At 46.8% G+C, this 19,424-nt stretch overlaps 1 protein-coding gene across 3 annotated transcripts in view; it reads left to right on the top strand.

Moving 5' to 3' along the window:
* MAD1L1 (mitotic arrest deficient 1 like 1) overlaps positions 1–19,424 on the top strand; it is a 348,897-nt gene that overhangs the window by 260,554 nt on the left and 68,919 nt on the right. For all 3 annotated transcript variants that reach the window (XM_082772513.1, XM_082772514.1, XM_082772515.1), the window contains exon 17: positions 1,371–1,561. In XM_082772513.1, the coding sequence (XP_082628639.1) occupies positions 1,371–1,561 (191 nt within the window). The remainder of the gene's footprint in view (positions 1–1,370; positions 1,562–19,424) is intronic.

Genomic DNA, 19,424 nt, shown 5'->3' with positions numbered 1-19,424 from the left:
CAGGGCATCCTCAGTGGCGTTTAAGGCACTTTAACTTAACACGTTGAATTATCCTTTTGTCCCACCTGGAGTGCCTCGCCAGAGCAGTGCAGAAGATAAGAGGAGATTTGCCTCCTGCCAGTGCTCCTGCAAGCCCTGGGAGGTGGATCACAGGCAAGTCCACGGGCTTGCCGTTGCCATTCTTTCTGTGCTACACTTGGAAGGCTGATGGAAACGCATTCGGGCAAATACTCAAGCAAAAACTTTTCCAGCAAGGCTTTTGAAACAAGAATACTTTAGCACGGGCTGTGCAACCCAGCCAAAACCCATCGTTCATACCCAAGCAGGCGCCTTGCAGTAAAGTTCCAGCTTCCCTAGTGGTGGACGCTGAAGTAGCTGAAATAAAGCCATATGGCCTACGTGTGCTGCAATTATGTCTCTGATCACAGGACAGACAAAGCCGTAAACCTCGTAATGACAAAGAGATAGCTGAACAAGGAAGTCTATTTGTTTGCTGTTCGGAAGAGTCTTTTTTTTTTTTTTTAACCCTGGACTGCGGTGTTGATAAAACAAGCTGACTTGGGAGGCCTCTCTAGTGTATATTAAAGTAAAGCCAATCTTTGTAATTAATGGGGGGATAAATCGAGGTTTAATTACTCAGAAGGCACCTTGGGTGAAAGATTCATGGTAATTGTTGTGTATCCTCTTGAAGGATTCACACTGCTGGCAGCTCCCTTTATAGCAATAAAATGCAGGGTGAGTGGCAGGCCGTCTCCCAGGACCTCTCTTTTAGGGACTAGTCCAGTTAAGGTAGCAAATGGAAAGAGACAGTGGTACTCCTCAGGCTTTTTATCACAAGAAAAGCCCCTTCCCAGATCTTATGGGATTCCTAAGCAGTGTGTCAATTTGAGATCAAAGCATGTGCAGTCAAATCAAGTGTACGTTGGAGGAGATTTCCCTTACAGCCAGATCCCTCCTGATATAATGGCACAGAGGCATGTTTGTTGCTATTTTTCCACTTTCTTGCTCCCTGTAACATAACACTCTTCTCTTGGGTTCTGTGTAGAAACTAAGATATGTGCATGTGAGGAAACAGCTATAGCTTTGAATTTTGTAGTACGTTGTTAAAAGGCTGGCCGAGCAAAAGAAAAATCCATCCCACTAAGACGCGTCTCTTTTCCTCATTCCCCAGTTTATTATCTTTTGGTCTTCTGCGGCTGGGAGGAGAAGAGTCTAGCTTGCCTGTTTCTTTACTCTGCCTGCTTAATTCACTTTTTAAAAATTTAATTAACCTTTTCAATTCACTTGGTTTGGCTATCATTGTAAATACAATGCAAGGTCTTTATGCCAATGACGTATAACAAAGTACCCGCATTTGTTCCCCTATATAGAGCTGAAGAAGCAAGTGGAAAGTGCAGAACTAAAAAACCAGCGCCTGAAAGAAGTTTTCCAGACCAAGATCCAAGAGTTTCGCAAGGTCTGCTACACGCTCACAGGATACCAGATCGACATCACGACTGAGAACCAGTATCGACTCACCTCCATTTATGCTGAGCACCAAGGAGACTGCCTGCTCTTTAAGGTAGGTCTGCATACCCCTTGCTGCTCCTGCTTTTCTGGGTTTGCAGTTTCCAGCATGACAATGTACTTGTTCTTTCTCAGTGATTTGACTGGAATATCATTGCCCCCTGCTATATGACAGCTTGTTCTTTATGAGGGAAGTAAAGATCCTTTCTTCTTTTAAAAAACTACTTTAGAAGGTTTGGCATCTGGTCTTCAATTTATGTATCGAAGTGAGTCAAGTAAATAGAAGAAACTATATATGCATAATACTTAAGGCACCTGGCCTTGCACTTCACCTTTTTATATTATTGGTTATATGCGCCACGGCAATAAGACCTTATGTAACCGTCAAGGTTTCATCCGTACTTCACTGTATGTCCTCACTGCCTTTGCAATCCTCTCTCTTGCCTGCGTGTCATCATCTTGTCGTTATGTAAATTGGTATCCCTTTAGAGCAGCAACTCATCCTTGTGCGTGTGAAATGCCATTTATCTGAACAGCCCGGATGAGGAGCAGTAACAATCTGTCTTGTAGGAGTCTGATACCGTATTGGTCTAGCTAGGTGGTCTGAGGTTGGGCTGGGGCTCGGTTGGTGATGTTTTTCTTTTGTGTTACCTTGCAGACAGCCCAATTGGGCTGATACATGAGAGAGCTGGGGTGTGACATTAGAGTCATCAAGCAGTTAGATCAATCTTTACTTAGATTTAGATGCCCACAGCCCAAACTTACAGGTCGGTGGGAGAACTTTCTGCTTCTCGGTGGCAAACACAATTGGCACATAAAATCATACCTGCTTGCCACTGACCCCTCCCTGGGGTGAATAAGGAGGATGAGGATTTTGGAGGTGTTCGATACAGGAGAGGAGTGTACAAGCAGAAACGGGAGAAGTTTGGTTTCTGCAGACCTACCACTGTGTGCCGCATGTGGATTGCTGCAGTGTTGTTTTTTTTATATAACAGGACAAATATTTTCCTGTTCTGCAACTATAGAGCCCCAGAAAAAAAAGAAACCAAAACCACCAAATAAAGCAAGTGAAGGTATTACAAGACAGCACCTAGGCTCCTTAGTAAAACTAGGAAAATGTTTCCAAAATAGTTATATTACTTGGCCTTATAAGGTTTCTGGACTGAGACAGATGACAGCAGGAAATCTCACTAACCTGTGGAAGGATGGTTCTCCTGGTTTTGTCCTTGTACTGTCCTTGAATCCTGAAAAGAGGTGGTGCAATGCCATCAGCTCTAAGGGCCCTGGAAGCCTGTGTTCACACCTGTATTGTTACACGCTTGGTGAATGAAACGTCTGCAGATCCCCAGAGATATCTGTTGGACTCCATGGCAGGACAATACACCTAGTAGTAGTTTCTGTCCTGTCTCTCATAGGAGAGATGGTTTGTTTGGAGAAGGTTAAGAAAACAAGAAAATTGCATATTGCCCACCTGAACAAGAACTGGCTTCTCAGTAGCAGATCTCCAGTAGGATCAAATTGTTCTTCATGTCATGGCAATAGAAATAATTTATGTAGAGGACAGTGAATGATCAGGTATGGATTCCTCTCTCTACGCACTGGTTTTGCTTCCTGTTCTTCACTCAAGGCTTATTCCCAAGTATATCCAGAGGATGGAGGTAAGTGTCACCAGGTAGAACAGCGGTCGTTTCAAGATCTCATGTTTCCCAAATGCAAGAGTGGATTGCTTATTGATTTGTGGAATTGCTTAGCTTCTCATACCTCACACACCTCTTTGGGTTAGAGGAGCAGACTTGCTAATAAGAGCCCGATCAACAAAATCTCAGACTCTTTCTCAGTGCTCAGTAAATCGCAGACAATTCCCAAAGTCTGCAGCTTAGAATAGCAGTAGAAAATAAACAACAAATTACTTCCTTGCAGAGTCCAGGCAGCTGGTACTCATGTATGTACTGAGCCTTGCATCCTGACTGTGGCTTTTCCGTGAGGTTGTGTGTTTATGCTGTGGAATTTCTGAGCCATAGCCGACTGTGGGTGTTAGTGTGCATTTCATTAACCCAAGGAGGTCAAAAAGCAGGGAATGCTATTTGTATTTATTCCATTCAAGCAATTTATGGAACAGAGTCTATACAATTAAACCGGAGAAGTCCCCTGGCGCTTCACAAGCGTCTGTAGTTTGCCTGTAAACTTTGGAGCATATTTCAGTAGCACTGCTGGTGGCATTTAATTTTCAGTGAGGAGCTATTATAATGTAACCCCTTCAAAGCTAAATGAAGATGAAAGATGTGCTTGGTTTTCCCAAGCAAGGTATGCTGGTACTGGAGTAGAGCACATTATCTGCATGCTGCGTGTGTCCAGCCAATTTACATTAATTGGAATTACAGCCTCAATGAAAGGGTTAATCACAGAGCCATGCTGAGAATGCAAATGCCTGCATCCGTAAATGAGCACTGAATTCCAATGAAACCGCATCAATATTTATTGGCGATCCCTATGGATGCAACAGATGAGCTCATCAACTTGAAGGATATTCCAGTGATTTTCAGACCCTGTGTGAGAGTGCGTAGGCAGCAAGGCACATCTCAGATTTCACAGCTCGCTCTCACTTGTTTGCTCTTTTTTATTCTTTTAATTAAATGCTGTGGAAAGTAGTGTACAGATCCCTCACCAGGAGTTCAGGTTCTGATGATTTTTGTGGGAAGTAAAGCTTTATAGTTACCGGGTTACTTGACAGCTTCGCATTCTGTTACTCTTGCTGATATGTTAGATGTATCGGGCCACAACACGAACTTTGCATTCGGCGTAATGCTTAGCTTGTGAGTCTAGGCCAGGCCACCCACAACATAGATGAGAACTGTGTTGACTTTCTTTGTAACAATCTATTAAAGATGTCTGTTAAAACAAGCAAACATTTCTGGGGAGCCTTGAAATCAGTTTAGCCAGCTTGGAATTAGGCAGTGGCAGATCAGGACGTCATGAATGGGCTGTGTGTACTTTGTGCTGTTTACCCTTGTCTCTGGGTAGATCCTGAATGAGAGTGAGGAAGTGAGGTCTTTAGAAAGGCAATGACAATTGTTTCAGACAAAGAAAGTCTTCTGGTAAACAGAAAGACTGGTCAAATTTGGAGAAGAGATGATTTGGAGACAGTTGTACAAATGAACAAACAGTGGAGAGAAAGTAAATCGTGGGCTTCTCTTTCTGCGTGCCCAGAGAACACAGTCCCAGCCAAAGCATCCAAAGCCAATCAATTTAAAATTAAGCGTGGAAATCCTTTGAATTTATAGACCTTATGGCTTTAAGGTACTGCTGAAAGCAGGAGCTCAGTAGGTTTTCTGAACTGGTAGGATATCTTTGTGGACTAATAGTAATACCTAGATTTACATTAAATATTTGCATTTACCTTGAGCAGGGACATGCAGAGCTGCCTGCTTTGAGATGTTAAGCCAGCTCCTTATTGCGGAGGTTGGGAAGAAAATTCCTGTGCATGCTGGTCATTTTTTTGGGTTGTCTCTACATGTGGTTTTGCTGCTGCTGTATCTAACAATGTTCAACTCCATCCCCTGAAAGTACGTGGAAATGAAGACTTCAGTGAAGAGGAGACAGCAAGAAAAGTCCTTAGGGTCTTTGATAATTCATCGTGCTTCAGGTAAACCACTTGGACTGTCATGGCACGAGTGTGGAGCTGGTCACTTTTGTTGATAGGATCCCAGGCTGAAAAGGCAATCGATCTAATCCGGTGTAACAGCTGTATGGTATCTGTCAGCGTTTGAAATCTTTCAAGTTTCAGGTTCCTTCGTCTTCTCAGAAGGGAGTGCTTAGATTTATCACCAGTTCACGTGTATATTTTCTAGGCCTAAGTTATTTGGTAAGGGAGTTAAAACAGGCTCTTCTCAGTATCGTGGTGGTGTGTTTGAGCTTATTAATAGCCCTAGCCAAAAAGCTGCATTTAGACAGCTCAACAGCTTATGGTTCACTGTATTTCCTATGTCCTCAGAGCCTAGTCTTCCACAGAACAGAATTCTGTCTGCTTCCAGCTCTTGTCTGTGTTGTTATTTTCTGCCAAAATTATCAAACGGAAACACAAACACCAGCAGTAGTTCATTGAAGAGCATCCCCAAGATGGTAGGCTTCATGCCTTGAAAGAGAACACCCAAGATATCAGACAGCAAATAAAAACACAAACACCATGACACAGCGTGAGAACGTTGCCAGCCGCAGGGCTGGCACTTCTGCAAAATAAAACCTTTATTGGTGTCCAGTTGGATTGGTAATATGGTAATAAAACAAACAGCTTTTTGCAACCTGTTAAATTAGCAGCCAGTATGCACACACTCTCTGACGCACACCTGTTCAAGAAATTGTGTGAAGAGTTGGCTTGCGGATCCACTGGGGGAACTGTCGCTATAAAAACCCTGCTGTGGGCTGCGATTTGGAAGAGGATGGTGGGCGAGGTGGCCTTACAGCAGTTCTTACTTTATTGTATTCTTCAGAACAACAGGAGCTGAACAGAAACCTGAGGTAGGTGGGTAGATAGATAACCTCTTTAAGTTTTCCTTACATCATTTACTATTAAATCAGCATTTCTCTCCTCAGTCTTGCTTTGCTTGCCCGATCGCTTGTGTTCCCAGCAGTCCCATAGCCTCTGTGTTGACAAGGTGTGCAAAATGGGACAGGGCGGTTATGCAGACAAGAAGTAATGTTTAATTGTCTTTTTTGTTAAGGAGGAAAATGAGGATGGATTGAACAGGAGCTCAGAGGCTATTTTTCAAACACAAAATGATGCTGACAAACTGCTAGTTGAAAGGGGGAGACAACACTGAGGTGGTGAAACGTGCAGAGGCTGCTGAGATTCTGGGGCAGCCTTAGTGTCAGGTTTGGCACACTGCACCACTAACAAGGGACATCTCCAAATAAGCAGGAGGGTTAATGCAGGGATTGCTTTTACTTGTCTGAGTGATCTCGTTTGGTCTCGAAGCTGACAGCTCTGTTGGGCTCTCTGGATCTGAGTCCCCATGCATGGCATACCTGCGGTTTCCATTATTTGCTCCTTGAACCCAGCAGAGTGGCGTTGAGAAGCGTGTTCTAGCTGTTTGTTTCTCTTTGCATCTCTATCTTCTCCCCTCTCCTCCTCCTCAGCCTTGATGAGTCTCGAGAGGAGAAAGAAATCACAATTTTGCTAGAGTGCCATCCTTCCAGCAGCCGTCTCGCACTCCTGCACACACAATCAAAAGTCACAATGGGGCTCATCGGTGGAGCAGGCCAGGCAGCGAGAGATTGATTAGAGATTGGAGGCCTGTGTTAACTCCTCATTCTTGTTAATTACTAGTTATTTTATTTTTATATTTTGTTTCCAATTTGCCCGTGTGGTGGTGGGAGACTTGCTTTCTGCTCAGCTCCGGGAGGTGCCTGTGTGAGCGTGGTGCCCTCCTGCTGAGTGAGCGCGCTGGGATTCCTGGAGGGTCAGCGAGGACCTGTCGTGGGTTGCACTAATCAACAGCTCCAACACCGGAGCTGTGGAGCAATCTGCGGTGTTACACAACCAAATCCCTTACTTCAACTTCCTACGTTTCATTTTCTTTCAGAAGTTGTAGCGGCCTGTTTCTTGTTAGGACCTAACTTGAATTCTTGCTGCTGTCTTCACCTTAATCTGCTCTTTTGCATGCATTTTTCCCCCTCCTGACACAGTTTCTCTCTTACTGCATTTGCTTCCTTAAAAAACTGCCTGCTCTCTAGGGCACAGTATTTTTTTTCTTTTAATGAAATCAGTCACCTCGAGGATAGCAGAACTGGGGGAGATCTGACAAGGTTTTCTTTTTGCAACAGAATTTCTGAGCACAAAGATGCTGCTCCGAGACTTCAGGAGGCTGGGCTGACACCTTGTTATAACTGAGAAAAGTTAATGCTCTTCCTCTGCCTGCTTCCCCTCAATACAACCGAGGTAGTGCTCCTGCCAGTGTCACCAGACTGTGGTGAGGATAAAAGCCCTGTGCTGACAGGGAATAGAGGGCAGCTTTGGGCTGGGGAATTCACTCCCCTGTTACCTGTCCGTCTGGCACGGGACCTGCTCTGTGTGTTGGCACCGCTCGTTGCCCTTCCCTGCCATGCCTGTGAGTCTGCCAGGGTGGGCCCAGCCATGCAGGTAATTAATGCTGATGATGTTGGAGGATTATTCCAGCGGCTGAGCCTGTCCCGACTAGCGGGAGGCTGGTACATGTGGGGTGCTGTGAAAGGTCAGAGATTTGTCTCCCTTATGGGTGCAGCAGGTAGTAGAAATGTTTGGGTTTTCCTCTCTCTTGGAATGATGATACATTATGTTGTGAGACACACAGCACCTCACTTGAAAAAACAACGCTTGTTTTAGGGCAGGAAACATGAGCTTGGCTCACGGATCCTGCCTGAGAGTCAGGCTGCTCTCCCTGTCTGCTTCGTATTCATCAGCCCTTGGCCACCAAGCTGCTTCTGCAGTTTCTCTTCCCCTCCAAGGGCACAGCAGTGCCATCCCACAGCACCATGCCTGCGGTGGCACGAGCTCTGCCTCCATTCCAGCTCTCAACAAAAGAGTAGGGCACTCAGTAAAGGCAGTTTTCTTTTTTTTCCTACAAATTCATCACCTGGCTTCAGCCACTGTTGCACCACCGATAGCGCAGCTGATGGCCTCCTCCAGGACAGGACACAGCAGATATCATCGTCCTGCTGCAGGACCCCAGCACCCATGTCCATGGCCTCTGCAGTAACAAGTAACCAAATTACTGGAGTGCATCCTTTTTTTTTTTTTTTTTAACAAGTTTGCAATTTAGCTCCCTCCCATATCTCATTTTTCTTCATTAAAATATCTCTTAATGAAACAGGAGACACGGTTGATGCTTTCCAGGGAAAGTCACACGTGCAACAAGGAGCACAGGTCGCTGATGAGAGTTTAATTAAACCTCCACATCCAGGCTGGTGTAGCAACACGCGTGGCCCAGGAGGGAGGTGCAGAGCAGGAGCAGTGCCCAAGACACCGCGGTCGTCTGCAGGAGGCCGAGCAGACCCTGGCTGGCTTACCTGGTACAACAAAAACCTCCCTTTCCACTTTTTTTTCCCCTGCCATGTTCCCAGAAGCTGGGTGACGGCAGCTTGCGGAAGAAGAGCTGTTCTTGTCGCTGGCTGTGCCTGGGCTCCCTGCGGGAGGTCTCAGGAGAGCAGGACGCCTGCGTCCGCCCGCTGCTGTATTTGAACAGCTTACAAAGGGCTGTGTGGGCTGACAGCGCTGTGTTTACGCACCGTGAGATGAAGGCAGCATTAAAAAACGGATAAAACAGAGGGGGCCTAAGCAAAACCCTCCTGGATTCTTGTTCCCGTCTCAGCCAGCGAACGTCTGTGTGGCTTTGCTCGAAGGCGCTTGACCTTCTGGTTTCCTTTGTCCCTCTCACCTGGGATCAGGATTTTGCCATTCATCTGCTTCCACGGAGCTTTGAGAAGCTTCTTAACCTGTTCCGCAGCGAGAAAGCTGCGTGTGAATGTTGGAGATTAAAAAAAAGAGAGAGAATACAACCAAAAAGCAGCACAGCCGGCTTTGTTATCAGTGAATGGATGCAGCCAGCCCCGCAGTGTGGGCCGGGGTGCCTGGGGAGGGACGGGGGCAGCCAGCCTGCCCGCTGCCCTGCTGCTCCTCTCTGGGCACCTGCACCTCCGCCTGGCATTAAATCTCTCTCCAGTTTATTTAATTTTTTTCTTCTTTTCTCTTTTTTGAATCTCCGGGACTTTCAAAAGATGTTCTTCTTAGACGCCGTGTGATCGGCACTCTTGAAGGAAAAGGCGATGCCTTCGAGTCTGGGAGGCTGGGGAATACAAAGGCCTCGCTGCCGACACATGAAATGGGTGTTCTGCAAAGCTGCTTTTGATGCACGCTTGTCGTTTTCCCTGACTCCTCTGTTGTGAATTTGCAGAACACGCAGAGCCGTGTCAGCAAACCGTAACCCCGCTGTTTGCTTGCATATGGTTATGTTCAAAGCTCCAAACGAAAAGGAGTGGAAGTTGCTGCAGGTTTTCTTCCTTTCGGGGTAGCGGGGGCAAGTCCTGAGTCTCTGGGCCCCCAGCATCTCTGCCATCTTCCCTGGCAGCTCCGCAGCCTGCTGGGGAAAGCGCAGAGCTGAGCTCGTGAAGATGGATTTGCACAGGGATGTGCAGCGGGGACAACGAGCCAGTGACAGTGACCTGAGAGGACAAACCCGTGTGGCTGTGTAGGGAGGGAAAATCGGAGATTTACACTCAGCTACTCATCCCTCTGCGGGCACGAGGAGGAAGGGACAGGCCAGCCCTCCTGCCTTGGGTCGGTTCTGGGCCTCTCTGCCGGTGCTGTGCGGCTGCAGCAGGCCCGTGTCACAACGTCAGCTTCTGTCATCCCCCTGTGACAGTCGGTGGCGGGGACTTAAGCAGTCCCCATGGCCCTTTCCTCCACTTGTGAGCTTCCTGCATGGAGGGTGGACGTCTCTGAGCAGCCTGGAGCCTCCTTTCAGCTGGCTGCTTGTGAGGGCTGGCCGGCAGCGCGGGGGCAGGCACCTGGAGCGTCATGGAGGACATTCAAGATGATTCTGTACCATCACTTCACATTTAACTTCACTTTCCAGGAAAAAGCTTTGTGAGACCTCTAAGAAAAGCAGTCGGCTCCGAGGTAAGGATCCAGCAGGGCACCCACCTCCCCTTGGGCCCAGCTCAGCCCGAGAGCCCCCAGCGACTGCCACCCGCTGCCTCTCTGCTTCCTTGAGTAAGCCGCGTGCTGCTGAAACACAAATGTAATTAGGACTTAGCTCTTGCTCTGGGAGTTAGGGTTTCAACCCGTGCTTGACTGGGGCAAAAGATTTCCTGATCCTCAGGGAGGAAATGCAATTAGAGAGGGAAAAGGGTGTGTTTGGGTGTGTAAAACTTGCTTGTGTTGAAACCCAAGATTCCCATGGGTGGCATGCTCTTGGGACATCTGTTGTCTGTATCTGGGGACCGAATCTGGGCTTTTTGTGCTATTTAAACAGTTGTGCCGTATTGTCATCACAAATGTCAGAGTTACAAGGATTCAGCCTAAATTTCATTTGGCTAATGAAGCTGTTGGCCATTTCTCACAAGGGCTGGCGTGAGAGTGGGGAGGGAGATAGTAGGGAAATGCTGAGGAGCAGAGAAGGGGCTGTGGTGGTCAGAGTCACACCATCGGGACGAGACAGGACTGGGAACTCTCAGCCGTGTGTTCCCCCGTCGTCCTTGTCTTGCTTCCATGCTTCGGAGTCTAAATGCCCGATTACTACATGGCTCTTAACCATGCAGTCAGTGCCACATAAGCCAGTTAACACGCTTTCTCTCTAACTATATTGCCAGGTTAAGATAAGAGACCACATTTCAAAGCTTGCTAGGCAGCTCTTCATCATAGGATCCCAGTTTCTGCTGTGCTTGGGTGTTCCCTGAGACCTTGAACTAAGCAGAGGTTTCCTATGGTTTCCTTTTGAGATGCCACGTTTAGGAAAGCAAAAATAATAACTTCTGTGAGGGCGCTTTCTGCTTTGCTCCAAGGCATCCCACCTCTATTTGGAGCAGCTACTGCTGGATAGGGTTGGAAGCACATCAGGCATTCAGTCGTGGCATTCGTGAGATTTGATATACTTCACAGCTCCGGCTAGTCTTAAGCACAATGTGCCGTGCAGGCTCTCCAGATCATAGCATGTCCTGCTAGTGTTGCAGTGTGAATCTATTAATGCTGATGTCCTTGGCACGATGCTGTATCTGGGGAGCAAGGACGGAATGCAGAAGTAAAATGAAAATCCTCCTGGAGAGCTTTGTTGCAGCAACTGGCTGCTGGGATTCTGGTGGAGTCCACGGGGCTACAGAACAACAGTCTTTGCAACTTATTAAGTACTGTATACCTGAAGAATTAATGCTTAACACAGACACAGATTAATGTTAGGATTTAACAGTGTATCAACTGTCTTTATTCATATACGTGGAAATGGTGAAAAAGCGATCCTGTTCTTGGTACGTTGTCATCCTAACTCCATAGGCAGAAAACGTTCGTTCCAACCCTCCTGAATATTAGCATTAAGGTCAAATAACTTAGCGCTGGTTTAGGGCTTTGGATTTAATACGTTCTTTTTTGCCAGTTGCATGAGAACACCTTGAGGAGGAAATACAAACAGGTATTTTATGTCCAATCTATCTTACAAGGATTCATAGCGAAATCACCTGGCTGCTTCCTCCTCCATGGGGGAAGTGGGGAATTTGAGAGCTGCGGATGACCTCCAGCTCTGGTAACTCCCAAGATTATCTTTTAGATGGCATCTTTAGCGTCTAGAAGAAGACAAGCCTGTCTGCCTGGATCTTGGAGGGAATATATCAAACTGAGGCATGAAAATTTTAATTTGCTCCTAATCTGTATTCAGTTTCAGCAGAAGCAGATAGCTGATAACAGCGGATCCATTCGAACCATGTGCTGGGGAGCTGACATAAATTTCAGCCCTAAACTGAAGGGTTTGTCTGTCTTCATGGAAGGCTCTGGAGAGAGTTTCATGTGATAGCTGTCACTTTGCATTTCTGGGATATATCTGACTCTGGAGAGGGACGATCTGCGGATGATTTTTATATGAAGCAGATAGAGGAAGAGCAGCATGCAGCACGAGGTGTGGGTTATAATCACGCTGGTGTACTCAGCCGCTTGTTTTCACGCTGCGTGCAATGTCGCTACGAGGAATCTGCAGCCAAGGTTAGCAGTCAGCTGTTGGTTTGCTGGTCCCTGCAAACACTGCTGCGCTCCTGGGTCTTGAGAGAAAGGAGAGCCCAGCTGACGGTGGCTCGGAGGCCCAGAGGTTTTGGACATGTGTGTAAACAGCTGGCCTTCGCTGTGTTCCCCAGGAGGCTGCAGACATCTGTGCGTTTCTCTGATAGGAATCTCACTGCCTCGTCCTGGGAAGGCGCAGGGGATGTCCTTGGCTTTTTGGCAGAGTCACTGCAGCCCAAAGTTGTTTCTCTTCATATAATTCCATTAGAGCGATGACAGTTTCAAGTTGGAACACAAAAAGACCTGATGAAAGGACCACTCTGTAAGTGGGGAAGATAGACAGAGTGGAAGCAGTAACTAGCAAGGTAATAGACGGTGATGGATCTATAATCTCCGAGGCTGCTGTAAGCAGTAAATTCCTAAATAGTGTCCTTTCAGCCTTAACCTATTTATTTGCAAAGTGCTAAATTTAATTTTCCTTAGTCTGCAGGAAAGCAGCATCCCAGGAATAAACCCTTAGCCCAGCCAAGAAGCTGTGCCAAACTGCTTGTTCCAGCATTTCCATTTCCTCCTCGCTCTGCACAGAGCACCGGGGCTGTGCACCCCAGCACGTCATCTCTCAGGTGTGTTGGTGTCATGAGGCTGGAGTCAACGCTGCTGCAAGGTGGCACAGCTCCTGCTCTGGGGCTTTTTAGGAGAGATTTAATAGCCACGTAGTGATGCTCTGCCTGTGCTGGAGATACAGGACCATGGTGCTAAAGGCTGTCAGCTCAGAATAACTTGGAGTTGAACAGCACACAAAAAACATGTGTTCTGAAACATCCACAAATATACATCTTGAGGAAGAAAAGCAGAAAGTTTTCCAGGCAGTTGGCATCGTGCACATCTGCCCTGCAAAGTTTCAATGAATGTGGAGAAAGGAGGTTTTTCTCTGTTGCTTCTTGTCCCTGGTAGCACTGTGCTAGTGGTGTATGGAGCGCGGATTCTTCTGGAGCTGGCAAAGAGGGTTTTCCTCAAAATTCATGATTTAGTAGAATTTTTAGAAATGTTGCTTTAAAAAAAAAAAAAAGTTTGTGGAGGAAACACATGATGTCTTCATCCAGGAGCTGCCTCTGAGTGAGCATTCAGTGTTCCTGCAGTTGTCACAACCCCGGCGAAGCGCAGTGTGGGATGCCATTAATCCCGTTGCTTCAAAGAAAAAAACAGCTCTCACTTCTAGAGCTTTGCTATTTTCCTGCCTCCAGAGGATTTCAGCAGAGTTCCTCACAGTGCTGCCATTTCTTCTTTGTCCCTTTTTATCCCCACAATGGCAGCAGAAGCAGCGCTGCGTTGGCTGGTGGGGAATATCCTGCCAGTGCTCCCCTGAGGTCCCAGCACGTTCTCAGCCTGTCGCTGCTGTGTGAAGGGGAAGGTGCTGCTTCCCCAGCTTGGAGGAGTTTGCAGTCTTCATTCTGTTTTGCGGCTAAGTTGGGTTTTTACTTGGGTTTAGCACTTGCAAAGTGCCATGGAAAAGGCAGTCTTATTTTTTTTGTTGTTTGTTCTATTTTTGCCAATTTTAGCATCTTAGGAATGAAATCAATATCTGCAACTTTGTAGCCAGCCCTTCCTCCTCCTTCTCTTATCTAAATCTGGAAAAGTGTTCAGAGCTCCTCAGCTCCTTGTGCTGCTCAGAGCTCTGACTTCTCTCCCCATTTGTTTTAAAATAAACAAAAATAACACTTCCAAGAACCCAGGGCGGAGAATTCCGCAGGCTTTTTGCCTGCCTCTTCCTCTGATGCAGAGCCGCTGGGAAAGGCCCGTCCTGAGCTGATCGGGATTTGTAGCGGGGGTCTTGGCTCTTCTGCAGTGGGGAGAAACAGCTCCCCCAGGAGAGGATGCTCTGTGGTCAGGCACCCTTCCCTTTCCAGCTTGCAGGTTCGCTGGTAGGCTGGGTGCAGATGAGGAGATAGACTTAGTGAGGTGAGAAGCTCTTTTCCTCCGAGGGTCATTTGCTGTTATTCTTTCACGGAGTCATAGAAAATTTCATTAGCCACCCTGGAAGTGTCTCGGCCTACGGTCAGTGAGTGAGACATGTAGTGTTTATTAATATTTACATTCATTGTAGGATTTTCCCTCACCCAGGGCATTGTGAAAAAGCCACGAGTACTTCAGCTTTGGAGGAACCTGGGGTTTGTTCTCCGCATTGTATTGAGTGTTGATAGGGTATTAAACTGAAGTGGCTCCTCTACAAAAGCAGAACTTGATTAATTTAAAAACATATTTTGCTACCAGATCATTCCCCTTTGAGCTAGGCCTACGGGGAGGCTTGTCATGCAGGGAGTAAGCGGGCAGCATACCAAAGGCCTTCAAACTGCAGAGGGGCATCTCCAGCTTGCCTGAGCTGCTTCCATCACTCAGGGACTGAAATTTTAATCATTGAATTAATTTTTCAGAAACCAAAGTGCAAATCTGTACCCCCAGTGGCATTAATAATGAATGCAGGGAAGAGAGACATTAGAAGGAGAAAGAAGGGCTAGGAAATTTGGGTTTGGGGAATAAACTTTTTTTGATTATTGTTTTGAAGAGATAATGCATGTGTTGGATCTCCTTGTCCCTGGGCCCTTCTGCTCATCTCCTCTTGCTTTATCCAACGGAGTCCACTTTATTTCTTTCCAACATATCTTTTGAATTCTTCCCCCCGCCACTTCATTGCCTGGGCTTTCTTCTCCCTTTTTGAGGGTAAATAGCCATGTCTGTACACGAACAGTCCCAGTCCTAATCTCCGAAGCCGCCCCTTGCAGCATCGTGGGGGCTGTGCTGCGTGTTATATCCCTGCTGACAAACTGCTCCTGGTCCAAGGAGCAAAGCGGCGGGCTGCAGGTTCGCCTGCTGCAGAGGAGTTCAAGAGGGAAATGCCTAAACTGCAGCCACGATGCCAAAGCTTTCTGCCTTGCTTTTGGCTCCTTCCCGCCTCTCTCAAAGAGCATGCAGATTTTTCTTCTCTGAATTAAAAGTATTGTATACCAGAAGATTAATTAGAAATGAAAGTGATTTTTTTCCTTTGCTTTGTGTCAGTGGAGAAGGCCTCTGCCAGGTGACTGCCAAAAGGAGCTGGGATTTCTCCCCTTAATGGATTCCAGGCAGTTTGCCTCTGGACAGCTAGCTTATAAATCATGAATGTTTGCACAGATTTTCCCAATTCTCAGGCAGTGCAGGTGGTCTTCATTTCAACCAACCCAAAAAAGCTGGAAGCAGCAGGACGTTCCCATCCTCAGCTCCGTGTGAAGGAGGCGATTCCTCATCTTCTCCCTCCTCTCTGCGTGGATCACAAAGACCACCTATGGCCATGGATTTGTGTCTTCCTTTTATTCAAAATCCCATCCAGCAAACACAACGGCACCGTGCTGTTCCTCCTCCTGTTCACGGCGTGGGCGTTCACAGAAAGACGGGCACGTCTGCATCAGCAGGAGGTCTCCTCGTGCTCAGATGGGCTGATGTCCCCCAAAGTGTCGAGGATTATTGCCAGCAGACGAGGCTCAAGCTCGCATGTGTGCGATCTCAGGGTATTTCCAAGGCGTTTGTGCTCACCCCCGTCTCACAGTAAGAGGATGATTCTTTGCATCGTTATATTAATCCTCAGAAATGAGGATTTGGCTCAGTGGGTACTCCACAGAGACCATCCTAGAGGAGAAATCCTCTCCCAGAACGAGAGCTATTCTCGAGTTAAAAGCACCCAGGAGTGATTTATACATTGTGGGGACTTCAAAGCGGCCTGATGCAGGGATGAATTTCAGCCTGGAGGAGGATGACATCGCCTGAGGGTTTCTCTTCACATTGTGCCACTTGCCCCGCTTATTTCCTTTCCATTAAAACCGAAGTGTTGACTGCAGGAGGATGAAGGTGAAGGTCCCCAGCTGCAGAGAGCTCCTGTGGTCATCAGCCACCTGGTTCAGAGAGAGGCTGGGGATTGCTCCAAGAACCTTTTCTGTGGCTCTAAATACAGCAGCTAATGACACCTTCCCCTCAGCGGGAAGAAAACAGAATTACTAAACTTGCAATTTGGCACAGTGGGAGTGTGAGTTTGTCCTGCCAGTTTCTTGTTGCTATGTATTTCCAAGATATTTTTTTTCCCTCCCAAGCAGGTGGAATCCAGATCGGAGGGGTTCATTTTAAGGACTCCCATTATGCACATGGGAGGCACGGCCCCAAATGGCAACGGCTGATGGCTGTGTACAAGTCTTTGGGCACAAAGAGGAGAACGTGTGGGTTCTCTGGGAACTGCTGCTTGTCTTGGCCTTAGGAGTAATGTGCAGTGATGTCCTGTTAGGAGCCTCGCTCCCAGTACAATGTTGAAGGAGATGTATATATTTCCACGTAGTTTTAATCATCTTGACTTATGGTTTAACTTTGTGCAAGGCAGGCAGCGCAGAGGTTCAGGAGAATATTATTTTAAATGGCTTTGGGGGCAAAAGAAAGAAGACGACTGAAGGCAAGGTTAGAAACAGCTGATCATTTCCAGTTGAGCAAGTTTTACGGTCATGTGCTGTGATAATTGAAGGTTTGCTGTTAAATGCTACAGGTCTGTGCTGGAGAAGAAAACATGTCCCCAGCTCGAGAGTACTGCAGTGTTTTGCTGCCAGTAGGAGGAGGGAGAAGGCTCTTAGGGCAAGAGGTGCCATTGGGAAGGAAACATGGGGAGAACAACGGCAGCTTAACAAGGCCTGCTTGTTTTGGGGTTAGCGTGTTTTTCTACAGCATCCACACACCTCCCAGGGTTGTCAAGGCCCATCTTGAAGATGCTAAAGACACATGAAAGAGTCGGGTGCATTTCTCCAGCAATGCCTGCAGTGGACCTGCTGAGCTCTTCTTGCCTTGGGGCTATTAGAAGAGTGTGGGGTAAAACCCTGCACAGGTGAATATTGTGGAGGTAAAACGTCTGCCTTCCTAGTTCCTCTTCTACATCTCCCTGTGCTGCTGCACAGAATCTGTGTTACAGCACTGGAGACAGGCAACTTTCACCAGCTCAGACTAGTGAGCTACATGCAAAACCTGATTTCTGCAGCCAGTGCCAAAGTGCTCAGAGCAAGTGAACGCATGGTTTCTGGGGCTGTGACTTCCTTTAATGTTCTTATCAACTACTTTCCAGCCTTTATTAAAAGAGGTCAAAACTCATCCTCCTGGGTGGAGACTTCTTGAGCACAGTACTTATTATTAGGGCAGCACCATATCTTGTAATTAGGAATGTAATTCCCATCTCTGTAGAGAGCCAGCCTACAGCCTGGGCACCATTTAAGAGTTCCACGAGATGAATTAAGCGAGGATGGATTGAGCAACACAATGAATTTCAACAGAGATCACTTGCCTGGAGTCCTGCAGGTGTTTCAGACGAGCTGAAAAGTAAATACCTTCCCTCACCTTCCTTCCCTTTCTCTTCCATGGTACACAAGAACAACCACGTTGTTCTGGGTGTCGTGCAATAGCATCAGTCTGTTGACTTGGGGTCTGCTTGCGTGAAAGGTTACCTCTTCCCCTGGTCCCTGCTAGAGCAGCCAGGAGAATCTGTATTTCTTCTCCTGTCTGACATTAAAGTATAAAAATTTTTGCTTGCAAAGGACCTGTCTTAGAAAATTGTTGTTGCAGTACATCTGAAGCATCAGATTTTGGCAAGCTTCAAAGTATGATGTAAGAGATTCTTACTTAATTTAGCACTTCGTTAACTTCACTTTTCCCCCCCCCCCGCTTACCTACACGGATGGGAGCAGTGCTCATGATATTCCGCAGCGAGTTCTACACTTTGTATGCTTTGTGTAAAATCGTTTACGTAAGTGCAGTATAAATCAATCAAACTTGGGAAAAAGGGAAAGCAATCAACTTTGGACTTGAAACAAGGAATAGGTGAAAGACCAGAAGAAAAGAAGGACAGAGATGATGAATTGGGAAGAAAAATAGAAACAAAACGGCCACACAAAAAAAAAAAAAGGAAGGAGAAAAGAAGGAAAGAACAGAAGACAGGAAAAGAAAAGAAAGGACAGGCATTTAGCTAATACAATGTATTTTTCTCTGTAATTATATTCATTTGATGTAAATTTGTGCCAGCCACTTTACAGCAGTGTTAGTGAGAAGAAAGAAGCAAGAACTGATGCACACAGTGGAGTAAAAGATAGCACTCAGATCAATTCGCTGCTTTTCTCAGTGGGCATGGGATATATTTAGCATCAGAGCGTACTGTATATAGAATGCCGTTAGTCTTAGGGAAGGTCTTTTGAATGAAGATCTCAGATCACATTATATTAATTCTGAGGCAACATTTCCCAAGTTCTCACAGTCTCAGGTGCTGAGACCTACAGTTGCCAGTTGTTGCTGTGTTCGCATTTTTGTATTGCGTTTCTCAACGTGCAAGCTGGGTCAGGTGTCGGGCGAGGAGTCCTGCCATCTTCATGCCATTCCTCTTCTGCAGCTTTCTTTGGAAAATGTTTTGCTACTACCACATCATCTTCATGGGTAAGGCTCTGCACAGGCTGTCCCAAAGGAAGGAAACTCTAATTTGTTTCATAAATGGAGCATCTTTCCTCTGCAGATTTGCATTTGCTTGCCTTACTGTCACACATCATCCTTCAGGCAGGCGATAGTCTCATTGCCCTCAAACCCCCTCGGTCCTGTTAATAACCTCGCTCTAATGATGCACAAAGTGCTGAGGAGTCAGGTACTGCACTCGTGATGTCTCAGCAATGCAGCTTGCACCCCTTCATCCTTAAAAAACACCGAGCAGATTTTACTGGGAAAAGGGGGAGGGCAAGAACATTCCCAGGAATTGCAGAAAATCTACTTCCCTTGTGTATGGCTGAAAGAAGGGGAAAACTCGAGTGCACTTAGGCTGCTGCATCATCCATAGGTAGGAAAGAAATGCTCTGGAATGATTCAGTGGCTCCTGGCAGGAGCTCAGAGTCTCGTGGATTATCCGCTGAGGCAGTGACCAGGTGAACAATAGGAGTTTAATTTAAGGAATGTTTTCCCTGCCTTCAGCACGTCTCTCCAGCTCACGTCTCCGTTCCCTGATTGCGGTGTAATCTGGCTCATTACTCTGTGGCCGTAACCTCCTCTCCCCTTTTCAGCAGTGGAGAACCGGCAGCCAATTTGTGTCCAGAATTAAGGTTGCGACCCTCTCCGCTTCCCTGCACGCTTGGTGGCTGCTGAAGGAGGTGCAGTG

The sequence above is a fragment of the Aythya marila genome (assembly GCF_965140915.1).
Source record: "Aythya marila genome assembly, chromosome: 15".
In the NCBI taxonomy this organism is placed as follows: Eukaryota; Metazoa; Chordata; class Aves; order Anseriformes; family Anatidae; genus Aythya; species Aythya marila.
Note: the sequence above shows the minus strand (reverse complement) of the source record. Positions and strands in the feature narration are given on the sequence as shown.